This window comes from Benincasa hispida, chromosome 6, assembly GCF_009727055.1.
Source record: "Benincasa hispida cultivar B227 chromosome 6, ASM972705v1, whole genome shotgun sequence".
NCBI classification, from domain to species: domain Eukaryota; kingdom Viridiplantae; phylum Streptophyta; class Magnoliopsida; order Cucurbitales; family Cucurbitaceae; genus Benincasa; species Benincasa hispida.
This window is the reverse complement of record NC_052354.1, coordinates 2,675,919-2,694,371: the sequence shown is the minus strand read 5'-3', so window position 1 is coordinate 2,694,371 and position 18,453 is coordinate 2,675,919. Positions and strand designations below refer to the sequence as shown.

General features: G+C 35.5%; 1 protein-coding gene across 1 annotated transcript; it reads right to left on the bottom strand.

Annotated features, from left to right (window-relative positions):
* Positions 1 to 4,132: 4,132 nt before the first annotated feature.
* LOC120080441 (peptide chain release factor 1) lies at positions 4,133 to 10,338 on the bottom strand. Its single transcript, XM_039035096.1, has 6 exons — positions 9,869 to 10,338; positions 9,700 to 9,775; positions 9,497 to 9,627; positions 9,303 to 9,373; positions 8,169 to 8,250; positions 4,133 to 4,647 (listed from the first exon to the last, which is right to left on the bottom strand). Exons 1-6 carry the CDS (start codon positions 10,199 to 10,201, stop codon positions 4,627 to 4,629), a joined length of 714 nt encoding a protein of 237 aa, XP_038891024.1. The 5' UTR covers positions 10,202 to 10,338; the 3' UTR covers positions 4,133 to 4,626.
* Between the last annotated feature and the right edge of the window lie 8,115 nt (positions 10,339 to 18,453).

Here is an 18,453-nt window from a genome sequence, read left to right as displayed (position 1 = left end):
GAATAACAAATATGAAGAAAGAAATTTTCAAATACATAATGATCATACCTGTGAATCGAGATGTAAGATGTTAGATGGAGGTCGTGATATCGAGCTGTACAAATGAAGGTGGAGGTGGGAATCGGTGGAGTGCAATTAGGTGACTTAGGTAGAGTGGGGTAGGTGACTTAGGTTGGACAATGGTGTAGGTGATAGGTGAGGTGTGAGGTGTAAGTGGGAAGTGACTACGTACAGGTTGGTGTAGGTGACCTATGTACAGTCGGGATGGGGGGACATAGTGGATCCTGGCCGTCTGTGGAGTGGGAGACTGTCGGCATCGTGGAACCTTTTATCGACTGTAATAAGAGACAAATAAGTTGACAATTGTGCTTTCATGTCTCTCACATCCGTCCTTAGGTTCGATACATGGGATCCAAGCTCGAATAATTGAGCTATCAATGTGCTCCGCAGGTAGGCATATACATCAGGTTCAACATTGGCTCCCTTCCTGCGGCCGAATCCTTCGGGACAGAACACTCCTCCTCAAACTCAAGACGTTACGTCACCAACCCACCAATACATTATGAAACATATCCTCACTGGGAGTGTAAAGTAGGCTGGAGGATGTTTTGGTCCTCCATCAGATTCTTCCTCTTTTGCTCCACCATTCTGAATACCCTCCTGTTCACCTTCCCCCACCTTCCGAACCATTTATTATCTGAAACCACCGTACTGTTTGGACTACTAGAGCTCCTGAACTCTTGGTGTTGACGTGTGTTGTTTTACGCCTCTATCAGTTGGGGGCGTCCTGAAACTCCTTCTCAACCTTAGGACATGAAAAGATTCTTTGGACTTTTGTCTGCGATTAAGGAACCCAGTAAGATGGTTAGTGTACATTTAACTACCGAATAAATTAATACTGTGGCTACATAGAATTACACTTACATTTTCAGACTAAAAAATGTTCTCCTCGAGTGTTTTGAATTGACACCGAGTAGGGAGCATGACCACCGTATAATATAGAGGAATCGCTACCTTGCTCTTTTCGAGTGGCAACCTTTCCTGCTATTGACGAAAAGGATCTTCGTACGTCCACACCTAAATCCAAACAACTCAAATTTATAACATATGTTAATGTTAACCAAAGATAAAGTTAGGTTAAGGAACATCTACCTGGCAATGCTTGGGAAATCCACGGAGTGAGTACTTCACAACATAATTTTTATTTCCCCTCACCATTCTCCTTGTATAGACAACCTTTGTTTTAAGTGCGGTCTTCAGGGAGTTTGAGTGTCCTCTGCACAAATTAATTGTACCCTAATTCAAAAAGGAGTTGTAGTAGTCTATGTCTTCAAAATCGTCAAATAGGGTACGATCCACAACATTCTTTTGCTTGTTTTTACCCATCATTTGCAACACCTTGCTGTAAGTATACTAGGGTAATTTTCACTGCATCATCATCATTTTCAAATTACCAATTCTTTGTATTCTTCTTCAAAGCAAATGCAAAGGGAATGCGTCTGAGGCCAACCGACTACTAAAGTACTTGGTAAAAAAGTTCGTGTGAGGATTCCTCATCCGTTCAACTCGCATAGGGAAAACTGCTACAAAACCAGTGATCACAAAAAGTCGTCCTTTCGAAAATGTGCTGAACCTTTCCATCTGAAAAGAAACTGATTGAGTTCATTCACTAGTTCTTCATTCTCTCAATAACATATGGTGGATTAGAGAGTTGTTGAAATACAAGTTCAATGTCTTAGGAAATTGACCAAAAACTGTTCTTCTTGAACATCTCTAACTGCCTTTCGGTGAGCTTCTGCTTTAACAATCTGTTGGCATTGGCAACATGGGACCAGGAAAGTTACTTGCCCTGAGAACTATCAACTTCACGAATTTTCAAAGATTTTGACTCTTAAATTACTCCTGCGATTGTTCAATGAAACATTCAATTTATCAGTTAGCAGGTCCATACTAAAAAATCACCAACAAAATATACTATAAAAGTCTTACTAATCTTGCTAGCTCTCGCTATCTCTCGCTCTAGCACATCTCGCTTCACTCATCTCGCTCTAGCACATCTCGCTTTCGCTCGAATCGCTCTAGCACATCTCGCTTTAGCTCGAATCGCTCTATCCCATCTCGCTCTCACAAAACTCGTCCACTAACTTGTCATCTAACTATATCTTCTTCGTCCTCAACCAATGAGAACACATCGAAACCCAAAACAAAAGACAGATGTGAAACCAGTTATGAACGTGACGACCAATCAAACAAGACCAACCTAAATAGACGCAACACAACATGGAAGACAAAAATTAAATTCACTAACCGAGTAGAGAACTTCAATTACGGCAGTAGAGAACTTCGATTACGACAGTCGTAATGGTTTTGCAGAGTGAGATGAACGACACTTGCACGTACAACAATTTGTTTTCCCAATTTTTGAGTGGAGTGGGACGACCGTTGAGTTTGAGTGCTATAGACTAGAGGGAAATTTTTTGTAATCTCATCCCGTGATGACGTAAGCAGTTGGTCAATTGACATTATTTTTTAAAAATGGGCCATTTGACATTTTGGACCTTAAAATTGGGTCATCCGTACAATTTTCCCATATTTAATTGGGTCAATGAGTGCGATTTTTTTAGTTTCATTCCCTCATTTTCTTAAAATGATTTGCATATGAGTTGTATTCTTAGTCAAATTTTAAAAACAAAACAGGTTTCGAAAAAAATAAAAAATTACACAAAAAAATTATTTTAAAGTTCTAAAATGGCAAATGACCTATTTTTTTTTTTTAAATGTCAAATACCCCTTTATTGATGTCATGACTATATGAAGTTACAGTATTGCCATTCCTTTCTTAATATTTTTTTCTTTTTCCTATTCTTCTCCAGTGCTGCCACATCTTTCTCCCTCTCGTTTTTTTCTTGTTCTACGCGTTATCTTCTTCTTCTCCGACTTCTTCTCCTTTACACGTCTTCTTTTTCTTCTCCAACATGGCAAGTCCAAGTGAGCAGCTCCAACGCAACCAACTCCAATGAGCATGAGCAAGAGAGAGGAGTGATTTATGAGTGAGGAAAGGAAGAGAGAGACTAAAATCGAGAGAGAGTGAGAGTAATCGAGACCGAGAGAGAGCGAGAGAAACCGAGGCCGAGAGAAAGCGAAAGACAAAGAGAGTAGTGATTTGTGAGTGGGATAAAGAAGAGAGAAAGCGAGAGTGATACCAAGAGAGAGCGAGAGCGAGACCAAGAGAGAGATGCTTTCTCACGTGCACGTGAGTATATTTTAGTAATTTCACCCAAATTTGACGTCAGCAAAGATTCATTCGGCATTTTTTTTTCATAAACTGGGTCATTTAACATTTATGACCCAATTTTTGGGCCATTCGTACAAATTTTCCCACAAGTTTTTAATAACGATTTTTTTTTCACAATTTAACTTGGTGTTTAAAAATATCAATGAAACTTAAACTAAAAAATAAATACATAAATTTAGAGGTAGAATTAGTAGATGTAAAAAAACTAAATAATTATCCAACAAAATTTACAAGCTGCTCAACTAGTTAACTAAGCTTTACAAGTTGCTCGGTTGCAATTTTCAAAAACATCAAAATGTTATCATGTTGGAGTGATTTAAGAATGCAATTGACGAGACCGACATTTTATCAAGCGGCTCACTGTGTTTGCTTATTTTTAGATTTTTTGTGTTTTTCTTTTATTATTCCAATTCAAAAGATTTAGGGAGAAATTGGGTTACTAATTTTTCTGATGTAATTAATAGTGATAATTTGTTCCTGATGCCTTCTTGAGAGAGTTTTTTTCTGTGTCTGTAAAGTTTCAATAAAAAAAAAGATTGTTATATTACTCCAATGAGAACAAGTCTAATGTTGTGAAATAGTGAAGTTCATGGGGGAACGAAAATAGAGTGCATGCAGTACATATCTTTACCTCCTCTCCTATCCCCACTAATATATAATCTATCCATTGATTTTAACCAACAAGAAAAAAAAAATCTAATTTCAATAAAAAGCAGTTCATAGACTGTCGAATACCTGTCTAATACAAACGTTTATATAATAATTTATTGAATGCATAAAAAAAAAAAAAAAAAAATAGAAAGATTTTTTTTTAAAAAAAATCTTAAAATGAACATAATAGAAAGTAAATATTACAATGCATCATTCAAGGTTTAAGATAAAAGATAACAATATTTATCCAAGATTAGGGAATTGACAACAGTAGAGCAATCAAAGTAGAACTCTTTGTTGTTTAGCACATTCAAATTGATGTTTTTCTAGTTTAAAAATTACAGTAACACAAAATAGTAATAAGTGAAAGCATCTTCAACTTTGATGAGTTAATTACCTTGCATCTTTGTGCTCTCATCCTATTGTTATGAGTTTAACAACAAGATAGGAGATTCAAACCTCTGATCTTCAAAGAGGTATGTAATTCTTTGAGCAGTTGAACTATGACCACGTCTACAATGGAATAAATACAGTTGCTTGCATAGTGTCTACGGTCACAAGTCATTCACCTTCCCTCTTTCTACTTTGGAGGCTAACAGTGAGTAGGGAGATTTAAACTTCTGCCTTTAAAGGAGGTAATACATACCAATTACCGCTAAAGTTATTATTCACTTTGACTTCTACTTGAGAGGCTTCATGCCCTGTAAATGTCAAAATTCAATATATATTCATGACTATATAGAAAAAAAGTTGCAGTTATCCCCTTTCCCTCCAAAGAAAAAAAAATTATAAAAAGATACCAAAGTTTGTTTCAAGTATGCCCGTAAACTTTGGAAAGTTTCCTTCTAGTCTTGAACTTTGAAATTTGTTAAGAACAAATACTCTTGAAGAGTTTTTTCGCTAAAATAAGATAAAGATTGATATGACGACTAATGTGTAAAATTTAAAAATATACATGACATCATTCATGTACGTTGACTAATGATTTAAAATTATTGTGTAAACGATTTTAACAAAATTTTTTAGAAGAAATAAATGGAAACAACAATCATGATCTTTTTTTGTATAATTGTAAATAATATTAATGTCTGCCTCCTAATTTCACACATTAGGTGCAACAAATTTCCATCCTTTATTGTAACAAGAAAAATATATTCTTTGGAGCAATTTCAAAGTTTAAGCATATTTTTGGAATAATTTTCAAAGATAAAGAGTAAAAGTAGAATATTTCAAAATTAAGAGGCATAATTGAAACATCTAAACTAATTAATAAGGAAAAAGAAATACAAAAATCCAATAACCAGGCAACCTCCTTACAAAAGAGATAAATAAATCATAGTTAAAGTGCCATTTTAGTCAATGTACATTAGAACTTTTTCAATTTTAATTCATATACTTTCAATAAATCTCAAAATTTAGGGTCCATTTGGATTGACTTGAGAAACAAATGTTTTAAAAAAAAAACTCATTTTTATTTAAATACTTTTGATAAAAATTGATTAAAATACACTTGAAAAACTATTTTGAGTGATTGCCAAACACTCCAATTTATTTCAAAATGACTTATTTTTTAAATTAAACACTTGAAAATGTATTCCAAACACACTTTTAATTCCTAAGGCTAGTTTATTGTCGATTTTTTTAAAGAAAAAAAATCTTCGCAACTTATCACCAGTATTCACTCATAAAGGACTGTCCACGAAGGGGAGGGGGAAAAAAAAAAAAACTTCACCCTTTTAGGGGTTGCTTACAAATCATGTTGAGCCAGTTCCTAGACTTGTCATTCTGAGGAGTTAAAAGGAGAGGAAGGCCGATTTAGTTGAGAAAAGCCCCCAGGTTATAGTCTCCAAATGATCTTTGTCAGTCTCCTGGATGAGATGAACTCTCTCCAGCTTTTCACAAAGGGCAGCCCAGCTAGCAATCTCCTAGTAAAAAAATCCTCTTCCAAAGCCAGGGTCCTAAATTAGGGAGTTCCAGTTCCAGCAGTCAGCAACATAGGCCTTTTTCTTCAGCTAGAAGGCAAATTAAGTCGGGCAAACTCGCAGCAAAAGGGCGATCATTTGTGCAAGCATCTTTCCGAAAGCAAACAGTTTTGACATTGCCTGCCAGATACTTGACAAATCCAAAGAACAGCTTCCAATTCTTACTCTATCAACCCAGTCTTCCACCATTAGCATTACAACCATGGATAGCTACAATTCCTTCAAAAGGCCTTAAGGAGAAAAGAAAAGGCCTTATTGGAGAAAAGTCGTTTGCGCTATCTATGGGAAGGATCACGGAGGTTAGACTACTAAAACTACTAAAAAGAAAGGAAGACCATGGCTGTGGTTGTCGAATCTTATGAAGGATAAATAACAGTCTTTCAGTTTAGTGGATTTTGTTGTGGGAAATGGTAGACGAATTAGATTGTGGGAAGACGAGTGTGGTACATCTCTAGCCACCAAATTCCTTAATACTTGTTCTATTACAGTTAAGAAAGAATCTTCCATCGCTGATTGTTGGGTTTGTGATCAACAAGCTTGGGACTTGGGGATTAGAAGACCCCTCTTTGACAGAGAGATGGGGAATTTCGTCAATGACAGGGGTGTGGGCAATGGTAATGGTAGAATAAGGTGGAAGATAGACCCATTTGGTGGCTTTTACCGTCAAATCCACCTTTCTGAATCTTACAAACAAGAAGGAGCTTGTCCTATCCGTTGGTGAACATGATCTGGAAATTCAAGGTCCCAAAAAAGGTGAAGGTTACTTTATGGTCCCTGGCTTAAACCCTAAGGAATGGGAAGAGTGGGGAAGCCTAAACCCTAAGTAGCAAGAACGAGTATCAAGAGTAGCAAGAGCAAGATCCCAACCCGCGTACACAATGTTCTATTTTAGTAATTTCACGCTATGATGACGTAAGCACAAGGTAAGAGAACATACTTTTTAAAAACTGGGTCAGATTTCATTTAGGCCTTCCAAAATGGGTCATTTGTACAAAAGCCCTTGTTACAAACCCAACTAATCTCAAAGAACTCTTCCTACGCGTATTCTCTTTGGTATTTCTTCAGCAAATACTTCACTTATCATTATTTGATTCTCTTATTTCCATGGATTGGTTTCTAAACAAAGTGGAGTAATACCATTTGATACTTAAGTGAGCTAGAGACCCATCCAAGAAGACAGCACTCTCATCACTTACCCCTATACTAAAACATGATACCATATACTTGCAAGTCGCAACTTATAATTAAACACTTAATGCAGGCTGGAAGATTTCCAATATACCAAAATTTGACTGAGCAATGCTATTCTCGATGCTGCATGGGTAAGACTGTAAATTGTGTGCTGGCTTGTTTTCTCACATTCAACACTTATCCCTCCACAACTGCACACACACACCCACACAAACTTTTCTTCAAGTCTATCAAATAGCTTGTTCAGAAAGATGATCTTTTTCAGATACGCTGCAAATCAACATGATTATGTTGATTCGCAATAATACTATATCCTTGCCTAAAAAAGTACTGCTATAGATACACCAAAAAGAAGACTAGCCTCCAACCTTAATCTAGGGCTATAAATTGATTGGGTATTGGGTATGAGGTTTTGAATAAGTAAACTAGTTATCCTTCCAATGTCATGCAACAAAACTTCATAACCTCCGGAAGTTCCTGCAACTCCTCTTAACCAATAAAACAAAAATTTTCATTGCTGCTGCTGGTGGACTACTAATTTGAGCCAAGCAGCCAAAAGTTTTGCAAAGGACAACTACCATCCTTCTCTATTCTGGCATGAAGGATGAGAACCAGAGATGCACGACTTAGAGAAGCAAAATACATTACCATTTCTGTTTTAAGATCTCTTTGATCTCTATATATGCCTCTTTGTATATTGAGCATTAGTCTCTTTTCATTATATCAATGAAAAGTTTGTTTCCATTTCAGAAAAAAATAAATTTCTGTTTTGAGTTTTCAAGTGGTTCCCACATAATTAGTTAACTATATATTATATTGTTTACAGATTACTATTAGAGAACCACGTTGTGCTCTCTCGAAAAACTGATATCTACAGTTAACATTGCAAAACATGGAAGAAAAAAAAACTAAATATCCCGAGAATTTGACTTCTTAGCCACCAATTTAGTAAGAAACAATTTTTTCGTTAAGAAGCCAGCTTCATCAAAATTAATGAAATAAATTATGCAGAGATGCAACATATATTCTCAAAAATAGTATGGTGTTACCTTGGAAATCCTGATATCATTTACAGCCATTCTAAGAGCATCATCGGATAGGATTAACCTTGAAAGAGCACCAGTGGTTAACCTAAATTTTTTAATATTAAAATAATTATTAGAGGATGCAACTAATCTATATCACTAACACATTAAAAATGGAAAAGGTGAATAATCATTTTTGGACTATTTATCCAGATTGTAATTCAATAGTTCCAAATGCCTCAATTTATCAACCTCTCAATATTTAAAGTCTCTTACGTTTTATTACTTTAGGATTTATAATAATAATGTCACAGGTCTATCTCATTTTGAGATATAATGTAAAATACCAGGTTAATAATTTCATGAACACCTTTTCTCCCAAGCCAAAAAATTAAACTCCCTAACTAATGACAAGAGAGAGTGACAACCTTTAACGCTTCCCTATTGAATAACAATCAACGAAACCAAAAGAGAAAGAACGAAGCTACTAACCAAACCAAAACATCAAAAACCAAAAGACTTTTAAGGAAAGACAAATGATATAAACAAGGAAATGCTCCTAGAAATACGATTCTTTGCCTTCCCCCACCCCACAACGAACAAGATGGGAGAAGAAGGAAGGAAGCTTGAAAGAAATGTCCTTCCACAGAGCTAGTCATCAAACTAAGAAGCTCTCTCTAACCAAATTTGGCCCACTTCCTTAGTAGGTGGCCGATTAAATCCTTAAGCCTACTCTTCTTAATGAAAGTGATACCATCCTCAGAAGTAATGCAAGGAATGGAAAAGCTCCTTCCTCCTACTCGTAGTGATCCTATGAAAGAAGCCTTCTTCAACACCCACAACGCAAGGGTTTTGCCTCCAACTAGACACTTCCCAAGAAAATTCTCCTCCAACATCTTCCAAAGGTCCAAACTCACTTCCCTCTTGCCCTTGACAAAATTGCCATTCTTATTCATTCCTACAAAAACCATAAACCTTCCACTAGTCTTCCTATCAACCGTTAATATCTGCACATCAACACTCTCAATTTCTTGATAAAATCCCAATCTTCTCACAGAATTGAAACACTCGCGTTCTCTACGTTTGTCTGGGTATGCTTAGTTATGTTGGAAATAAAGTAAAAAGAAACAAAGGGTAACACATGATCAGCATACATACCCTAAAAGCTTAGCTGTGTCTGATACAGAACCATCAAGTGTGGAAATTAGATCCAGTAGAGCTTGCATGCCCTGCAAATTAAGCAATTCAGCTATGACCTTCATAATCTTCTCATATATCATCAAGAAATTCAAATCATAAACACACACTCATATATACACATAGACATAGAAAGAACTAGAAAAGAGATATACCGGCAGAAACTTAGAATTCTTGGGACCAATTTGAGGGCCACATTCCGGGGGCCTAATAGTGGACTTAAGAGGGAGAATTTGAAGAAGCTCTGGAGGAGGGGAATAATCTTCAAGATCCACAGGGTTCCTGACTGAGTTCAATACAGCAACACATGAAATGAGAAATGAGATATAAAAAACAAACATCTAATAATCCACCTCACCTTTTAGGGCCAAGAAAGCACGTAGACGAGCTAAGGCACTCGCTCGATTCTTATGCTGCGATCGATCCTCGACAGCCTTGGCAATAAATGGCCAAAGAATTTAGCTTCAGAGCAAAAGAAACAGAAGTATATCAATGAAATTGATTATATGTATGAAACAAATATAAACCTGAGCAGTGATACCAGTGGGAATGTGCTTCAAACGAACAGCAGACTCGCGCTTGTTGCGGTGCTGACCACCGGGGCCTGACGCCTTGAACGTATCCATTTCGCACTGTTTCATCAGCTCTTCGTCGGACAAAACTAAATACTCTTTGCCATTCCATACTGAATTTGCAGTAGTAGAGCTACAATTGGAATGCAACGAGTTGAAGAAGAAAGAACCCTCGAATGGATGATGCCAAAATGTACAACCAAATCTTGCCCATCTACCCTTGCTTGCTATCGGAAGAGGAAATCCAAGAATCTTAGCGGAATTACAAAGCATATTTGCGTTTGCCATTTCCCCACTTCACTAACCAAATTTCTCCTCTTCGAGAGATTTTTCTTTTTTCTACCGGTGCCAAATTTTGTAGAGGAGAAAATTCACCGGCACTGAATTTGTTTGAAAGAGAGGAACATGACGTCTAAAAGAAAAAATCTATTTTGCATTTAGAAGTTAAAAGAGTAAATATACACCTGAAGTTACAGGGGTATATTCCAGCTATTTTGCTTAGGATCGGCCTTGATCTTAGGCTTGGCCTTGGTTGAGGCTGAGAGACCGAATTCACTAGTTTGGGCTTCGTCCTTGGCCCAAACTAACCCTTTTTCCTTAGGTTCAATATGGGCTTAAGTGCTATTTTTGGAAACCTGGTAATTTTTTCGACCTTTTTTATTATATTCTTATTTTCTGTCAATTCTATCATTTGGTCCAAAATTACCCATAACAGGTTGAAAGATCAAAATTTTTAAAGAAAAAGGTAACCTTTTGCTTACGTCACATACCACACTAGTTGACCCTTATGCATTAATACTATATCTAAGAAAAGTTGAAAATGTCTGAATAATGAAATTAGATTTTGCCCATATTTTACGCTAACGATCTGCGTGCATCTAAACCCCTCAATAGAATGCTTAAAACATAAAAATATGGCCACAATTTGATTTCTATATCTGATTTGATTGTCTAAATGGTGTTGATTGCAGGAGTAGAATCCTATTTCATTAAAGACTCATTCAAGACTCTCCACGCCTATAAATAGAGCCTCAAGCTTCAACAAAAGAATCATCACACTTCTTGGATGTGAATCCATTTTCTTTCATTTCTAGGATTAGATTTTAGTTTTTTGTACTTTCGCTTTTGTACTCTACTTTCTTCACTTTATTTCTAGCACTTTCATTCTATAGTCAAAGGGTTTAGGGTTGAAAATCTTCGTTCGGGCACTTGGATAAAAAGTTCTAGGTTGTGGTGGACGCAAGGATGCATGATTTAATTATTTTATTTACTAATAAATTTCCATTACAATAAAAGTTCATTGTTATCAAGTGAAATCTTGAATAATCTAATATGTAGTTGGTAGATGGTTTGTGTTCAATAAATAATTTAAAAGGACGATAGTATATAAGTAAGTTTGAGTGTTTTATCTTGATGACACAATGGATACAATCTACTTTATAATTGTTACAAATAATTTGATCCAATTTGTTTATATGGAGAAATATGAGTCAGTATCCTATACTATGAGTTTGTATAAAACTGAATCATGAAGTACTTAATCTCCCTTTGTAAATCCGTTAATTGAGAAAATTAATATTTTACAGTACATATGCGACTTGTTGGGATTTGTGGTTTAAAACCTCGTAATTTGTTAGTTGATTAATTTAATTATAATTATGTAATATTGATTCATCCATTAACGGTAAAAATCTAAAGTGGATCATGTTCAAGTAATAACATTGTATGTAATCTTGAACAATATGTAGTTGACATCTAGGTGGATCATGTTCAACTAATAACCTAAATTTCTATAGTATATGGATAAGGTTGGGTGCATTATCTTGATGACACTATGAATACGACCCACTTTGTAATAGTTATAAATGGATTGATCCAAACCATTCATGTAGAGACATGTGAGTAGAGGTATTCTATATCATGAGTTGGTATAACACTCGTCCACGAAATAATTAATCTCTCTCTATAACTTTGTTGATTAAATAAATTAATATATCACAAGATGATCATATGTAACTCAATCTTAATCTTGAATGAGTTATGAACTCCTGCCTATAAGGGCTTGTCCTTTGATTTGCATGGATGAGAGTGACTCGAGTTGCCGACTCAATAAGCCTACCATTTTGGGGACTTGACCGAATAAGGAGCTAAAAATGTATTTCACAAGATGGAACTCACTTCTTCTTATATAGGAAAAGTAGATGAGTAGTTCTCTTCAATCCTGACTCTAGGACTTCAACAATGAGGCCTCATCCTCTCATTGGTCCGAGAGGGACCTTATTTATGATTGGATCATAAACAAATTGTTCATTAGAGAATCATATTGGAGATTGTACTCTAAATATCGTGGTCTATAATGTATAAACAAAATCCATTTATTTAATAAAATAAGGAGTTATTTTATTTGACCATTAGGCTTATGTAACTTTATCAAATAGACTAAAATCCAGGGTTATTTTATGTAATTTGAACATAATGTGGTAGACATACAGATAGATCATATTCAAATAATAACTTAAATGGTATATCATATATGGATAAGGTTAGGTGCCTTATCCTAGTGACACTACTGATACGACCCATTTTGTAAATGTTACAAGAGTTGTAAGTGTTACAAACGAATTGATTTAAATGTATAAGATCAGACTACAAAATGATTAATCTTTTTTTATAACACCGTTGACTAAAGAGATTAACATTTCATAGGATGACCATAAGTAACTCGACCTCAATCCTTAGTGAGTTATGAACTCTTTATCTATGAGGATAGTCCTTTAATTTGTATGGATGAGAGTGACCCGATTCGTCAACTCAACAAGCCTACCATTTTGGTGATTTGTCCGAGTAGAGAGTTAGAAACATAGCTACACAAGATGGAATTCACTTCTTCTCATCTTTAAGGTAACTAGATGAATTGCTCCCTTAAGAACGACCTTGAACAACGAGACCTCACTCTCTTATTGGCCTGAGATGGATTTAGTTTATAATTGAACTATAAACTAGTTTTTTCATTAAAGGGATTGATGGTACTTAAGGAGTAAGAGGTAATTACAGGGGTAATATGGTAATTTGATCTAGTTGTAATTATGAACAGTTCGTGAAGGGTTGACTCATGGTAATTGGTTATATCCATGGACATAGAAATATTCTATGGTGCGAAGAGTGCAATCGTGAGTCTTTAGTGGAGTGACTCACAATTAATGAATGTTGGTTAACTCACAGTTAATGAATGTTGGTTAATTTAAATTAAAGAGCTGAATTATTTTAATCTTGTATAATTGGAGCTTTTAATGTGTAGGTTCATTAGGTCCCCCTTCTTAGATCACTAAGTGTAAAATAAAGATTATTTGGTCTTGGAAGAATTTGAATTGTTCGTATTAATAACAGAATTTATGTTAATTGTAGGAAAATTATTTTAAACGACAAAATCGCTAAATTTTCTTTTACGAATATTGCAAAATATAACAATCTATCTACGATAGGCCATAGACACAAATAGTAGTTTATCGCAGTCTATTGTAGATAAACAGTGAAATTTTGCTATATCATGAAAATATTTTGGTTCATTTTGTTATATTTGAAAGTAACTCTTAATTATATGTGAAAAAATTAAAATAATGTATATAGATATATTATATTATAAAGTTAGATTCAAAATTAAACTAGGAAAATTGATAAAAATGGCATATTTGGAGTTTGATTTGTATTTTTGACCTATTTTTGAAAAAACAAGTTTTTTTTACCCCTTGATAATGAAAATGATGTAAGCATGGAAAATATTTGGTTTGTACAATTACTCTTATGCCCCTTATTAAATTCTCACTTACAATTTCAACAACCAACCTACCAAATTAATTCACACAAAATTCTCCACCTCAAAAATTTATTCATAAAAATTATTTTATCTAAAATAATTGACAAAAAATTTTCACATTCTAACACTAAAAATTCTCCACCAAATTTTATTTTTACAACCCCACAAAAAGTTTTTTCACCAAATTATTTCCAGAATGATAATTTATATAAAAAAAATGAAAAAACAGTTAGACAATCGTATAGCAATGTAAAAAGAAAGTTAGACAAATATTCATCGAAGTTTCCCATTTTGAGGTTCAGTTGCTAAGCGATCATTTAGTTCCAGATGTTACACGATGTGAAAAGTTAGAATGATCGTTTAGGCTTTGTCGTAGAGTAGGTGGTGCCCAATCTCGGCCTGGTCGAGTATTTGGACCAGGTAGGGGAAGACACTGGGTAGAGAGGGGCGCGATACGTTGCTTTTAGCGTAGGAAGAACTAAATGATACGTTGGATTTGCTAAACAATGGCACTACACGATCGTTTAGCTACAGCGCGTTCTAAGCGATGCGATGAAGTGCTATGTGATAACGCCGAGTGATCGTTTAGATGTAGAGTTAAGCCGATCGTGACGTGGGAACTAAATGATACATTGGATTTTCTAAACGATAGTACCCACGATCGTTTAGCTACGACGCGCGCTAAGCGATTGCGATAAAGTGCTACGCGATAGCGCTGAGTGATCGTTTAAATGTAGAGCTAAGCGGTCGTGGCGTGGAACTAGACGATACGTTGGATTTTCTAAAGATGGAGTTAAGCGATCGATTTTCTTCAAGGTGCAATCTGGTTCAAGCTTCGTCAAAGGGTTTTTGGAGCGGTTTATGCCCTTATTAAATTCTCACTTTCAATTTCAACCAAAACCTACCAAATTTAATTCATATTCTCCATCAAAATTAATTTATCAAAAACCATTAACCAAAAACTTTTCTCACCAAAAATTTCAAAAAATTCTCCACCAATTTTTTTCCTCACAACCTCACAAAAAAGTTCTCTTCATCAAATTGTTTCTAGAATGAAATTCGCCAAGTCAAAACTTGTATCTCACGAAGTTGTAGTTTTGTACCACTCCGTCATAAGAAGATATGTATTTAATTTTGTATGTATTCTCAATAGTTCACTAATTATTAGGAAAATGACAATGCCCTGCATTTGATATTTATTTATAAATTTTTGGAGTTTGAGTTATGGTTGCTTTGTTAATTGTATGTAATTTTTTTTTTGTGGTTAATAATGCCTTGCATTTGATATTTATTTATAAATTTATAAAAAAAATTAAAAAAACATGTTTTTTTTTTATACCCCGCCGGGCTTCACCGGGTATTCACCGAGTAAGAAGCAAAAGAGTTCATATTACCCGACCGGGCTTCACCGGGAGCAAAATAAGTTAGATTCCCGGTCGTGCTTCACCGGGTTACCAGACTAGGCTTCACTGGGCCGACCGGGCGCACACAAAAGAACATGCTTCTATTTTTTAAATATGATCTACAAGAAGATAAATATTTCAAGCACGTCATTATGGCTCTTGGTGCTTTCATTAGGGGATTTCTGAACTGCATTCGCCCTATTTTATTGTAGATGGAACACATTTAAGGGGTAAATACAGTGATAAACTCCTGCTTGTGACTGAGGTCGATGGAAATAATCAATATCCAGTCATATTTGGTATATCTGGTGGAAAAACTGATGAATCTTGGTTGTGGTTCCTTCAACAATTAAGATGTACAATTGGGCAAGTTCATGATTTGGTTATAGTATCAGATAGACACCCTAGCATAAAAAAAGGCAATTATCACGGTCTCCCAAGAAGCATTTCATGATAACTGCATCCATCATTTGAAAGCTAATTTATTAGTCAATTTTAAGAATAAAGATATTTTGGATATTTTCGACAAAGCAACGAAGGCAAGTCGTGAGTCTGTGTTCAAGTACCATTGGAGTCAATTTGTAGGGTATCCAGGTGCACGCAAATACCTAGAGGATATTGGTCTTGAGCGGTGGGCTAGGGTGTACTAATGTAATAGAAGATACAATCAAATGACAACAAATTTCGTCGAGTGCATAAATGAATTGTTAAAAGATGCATGACAGTTACCAATCACTTCATTTCTAGACCATATTAGAGGTTGGTTATAGGAATTGTGTTACAAACGTCGAACAAAAGCATTAAACAGTACGTTAAGACTGTCAGACTATGCGATGGCAATAATTCGTGACACGGCAGACAAAGCGAGCAGACATGAAGTTCGACCAATTGACCAACATGAGTTCGAGGTGATAGATGGTGTTTGGGAGGCCATGTCAATATTCACGCAATAACATGCACTTGTTGCAAGTTTGATTATTATGAAATCCCTTGTTCACACGTCATTGCTGCATGCAGAGTTTAGAATATTGATCCTACCTCTCTTTGTTCAAGGGTATACTCTATTGATGCAGTGTTGGCTGCATATGCTAAACCTGTACGACCACTTGGACACTTTTCAAAGTGAAAACAATCAAGATTTCCAAGAGTAGGTCGCCCACGAACAACAAGATTTTCTTCTACAGGTGAATTTCATTAAGTCCACAGGTGTTCTAGATGTGGTCCACGGGGTCACAACAAAACGACATGCAATCAATCTTTTAATACTGTCGAGTGAATTATGGATTTTTTTTTTTTAACTTGGATGATATTTTTTGTGAATTTGGATGATATTCTTGTGAACTTGGATGATATTTTTGTGAATTTGGATGAGATTCTTGTTATTTTTTTGCATGTGTCGGATCGGGAATTGTATAATTTTTTCATATTTGCATGTGCTTGACCGGGAATTGGCGCCAATTTGCATGCGTCCAGTCGGGAATTGGTATAATTTTTTCATTTTTGCATGCGCCCGATCGGGAATAGGTATCATCGCATCGCTTAACGTGCGTCGTAGCTAAACGATCATGTAGTGCCATCATTTAGAAAATCCAACGTATCATTTAGTTCCCACGCCATGATCGCTTAACTCTACATCTAAACGATCGCTCAGCGCTATCACGTAGCACTTCATCGCATTGCTTAGCGTGCGTCGTAGCTAAACGATCGTACAGTGCCATCGTTTAGAAAATCCAACGTATCGTTTAGTTTCCACGCCACGATCGCTTAGCTCTACATTTAAACGATCGCTCAGCATTATCGCGTATCACTTCATCGCATTGCTTAGCGCGCGTCGTAGCTAAACGATCATGTAGTGCCATCGTTTAGAAAATCCAATGTATCGTTTAGTACTAAGCGATCATAGCTAAGCAATCGTTTAGTACTAGGCGATGGTACTAAACGATCGTTTAGTCCCAATACTTCCATGCGCGCCCCCTCTCTACCCGGTGCCCTCCCCCTACCCGGTTCAATACCCGATCGGGCCGGGACCGGGCACTGTCTATTCCTACCCGATTTTGCCCCCTTCCCTCTCGTCCTTTCCTCTCTTTCCCCCCATACCTGATCTTTCCCGCCCATACCCAGTCAAAATACACATACGGCCTGGCTGGTCTACCACCGGGCACGATCTTCCCCTCTTCCCCAAATCTATCCCCAAGCAACCTCAAACTTGCTCGTCCGGTCACATACTCGATCACGATGGTATGAAGCCCGGTCGGGTAAGATCGATTTCTGGAAATGCATTTTAAGCTCAAACTTATTTAGAAAATGCCGAACATGATGTTTTTAGAAAAAACAAATAACATTCAACATAGATCTAACATAGATTTCAGATATCCACACAAGAACTTCAAACATAAACTAACACATTGAGTGACAAAAAAATGAAATCCATACCTTAGTTGAAAAATTCCAAATGATCTTTAATGAAAAGGAGAATGACAAGGAAATGTAGAATGGGAAGAGTGAAATGGAGTGAGATTGATGACTTTTGAAATGGAGAAGAGTGAAAATGGAAAAAAAAAAGTGAGGGTTTGGAAGGTTTGAATGAGTTTTGAAATGTGAAGGGTATTAGGGTAATTTTCATTCATTTTTAAAATTGTGGGGTAAAAAACATACTTTTTAAAAAGGGTCCAAAAGTCAAAATCAAAACTTGAAAAAGGTTATTTTTGTCAATTACCCATTAAACTATATAATATGAGAGAATAATGTATTTAAATAAGATTCAAATATTAAATAATATGTATGAGATTCATATTAAAAATATAGGTTAAATTTAATGTGAATGTGATACATTAAAACTATAAGTTATGAGAGTGAAACACATTTGATTATGATTCAAATGTAATATTAACTAATAATTGATATGTATGAGATTCATATTATAACTATAGTTTAAATGTAATATTAATTAATAATATCCACGAGAGTTTTGTATGGTTGAATGGTTTCTCTTTGGCATTTCTTCAATTGGCAGAAAAAGATTGTATCCCAAATTGCCTTAGAGGCCTAATAATATGAGGAAGTTTTATTTAAAAAGGCGAATATCAATTTATACTCCTGCACTTGGGAAGTTTTATCATTTTAAACCCTAAACTTATAATTATATCAATTTAAACTTGAGCTTTGATGATTTTATCAATTTAAAGTTCAAACTAATAATTGTATCAATTTAAATCTTGAACTTTTATCAATGTATCAATTTAAACCTTGAACTTTCATAATTGTATCAATTTGAACTCTCCATTTTGTTTTATTTGGATATATTTATGAAGTTTAGGGTTTAA

Excerpts from the sequence above, each read along its gene's own strand:
- LOC120080441 (XM_039035096.1), bottom strand. The coding sequence starts at position 10,201 with ATGGCAAACGCAAATATGCTTTGTAATTCCGCTAAGATTCTTGGATTT. Across the intron at positions 9,374-9,496 it reads AGAATTCTAAGTTTCTGCCG|GGCATGCAAGCTCTACTGGA; the intron begins GTATATCTCTTT and ends CTTAATTTGCAG. Across the intron at positions 4,648-8,168 it reads ATGATATCAGGATTTCCAAG|GGCATGAAGCCTCTCAAGTA; the intron begins GTAACACCATAC and ends TGACATTTACAG.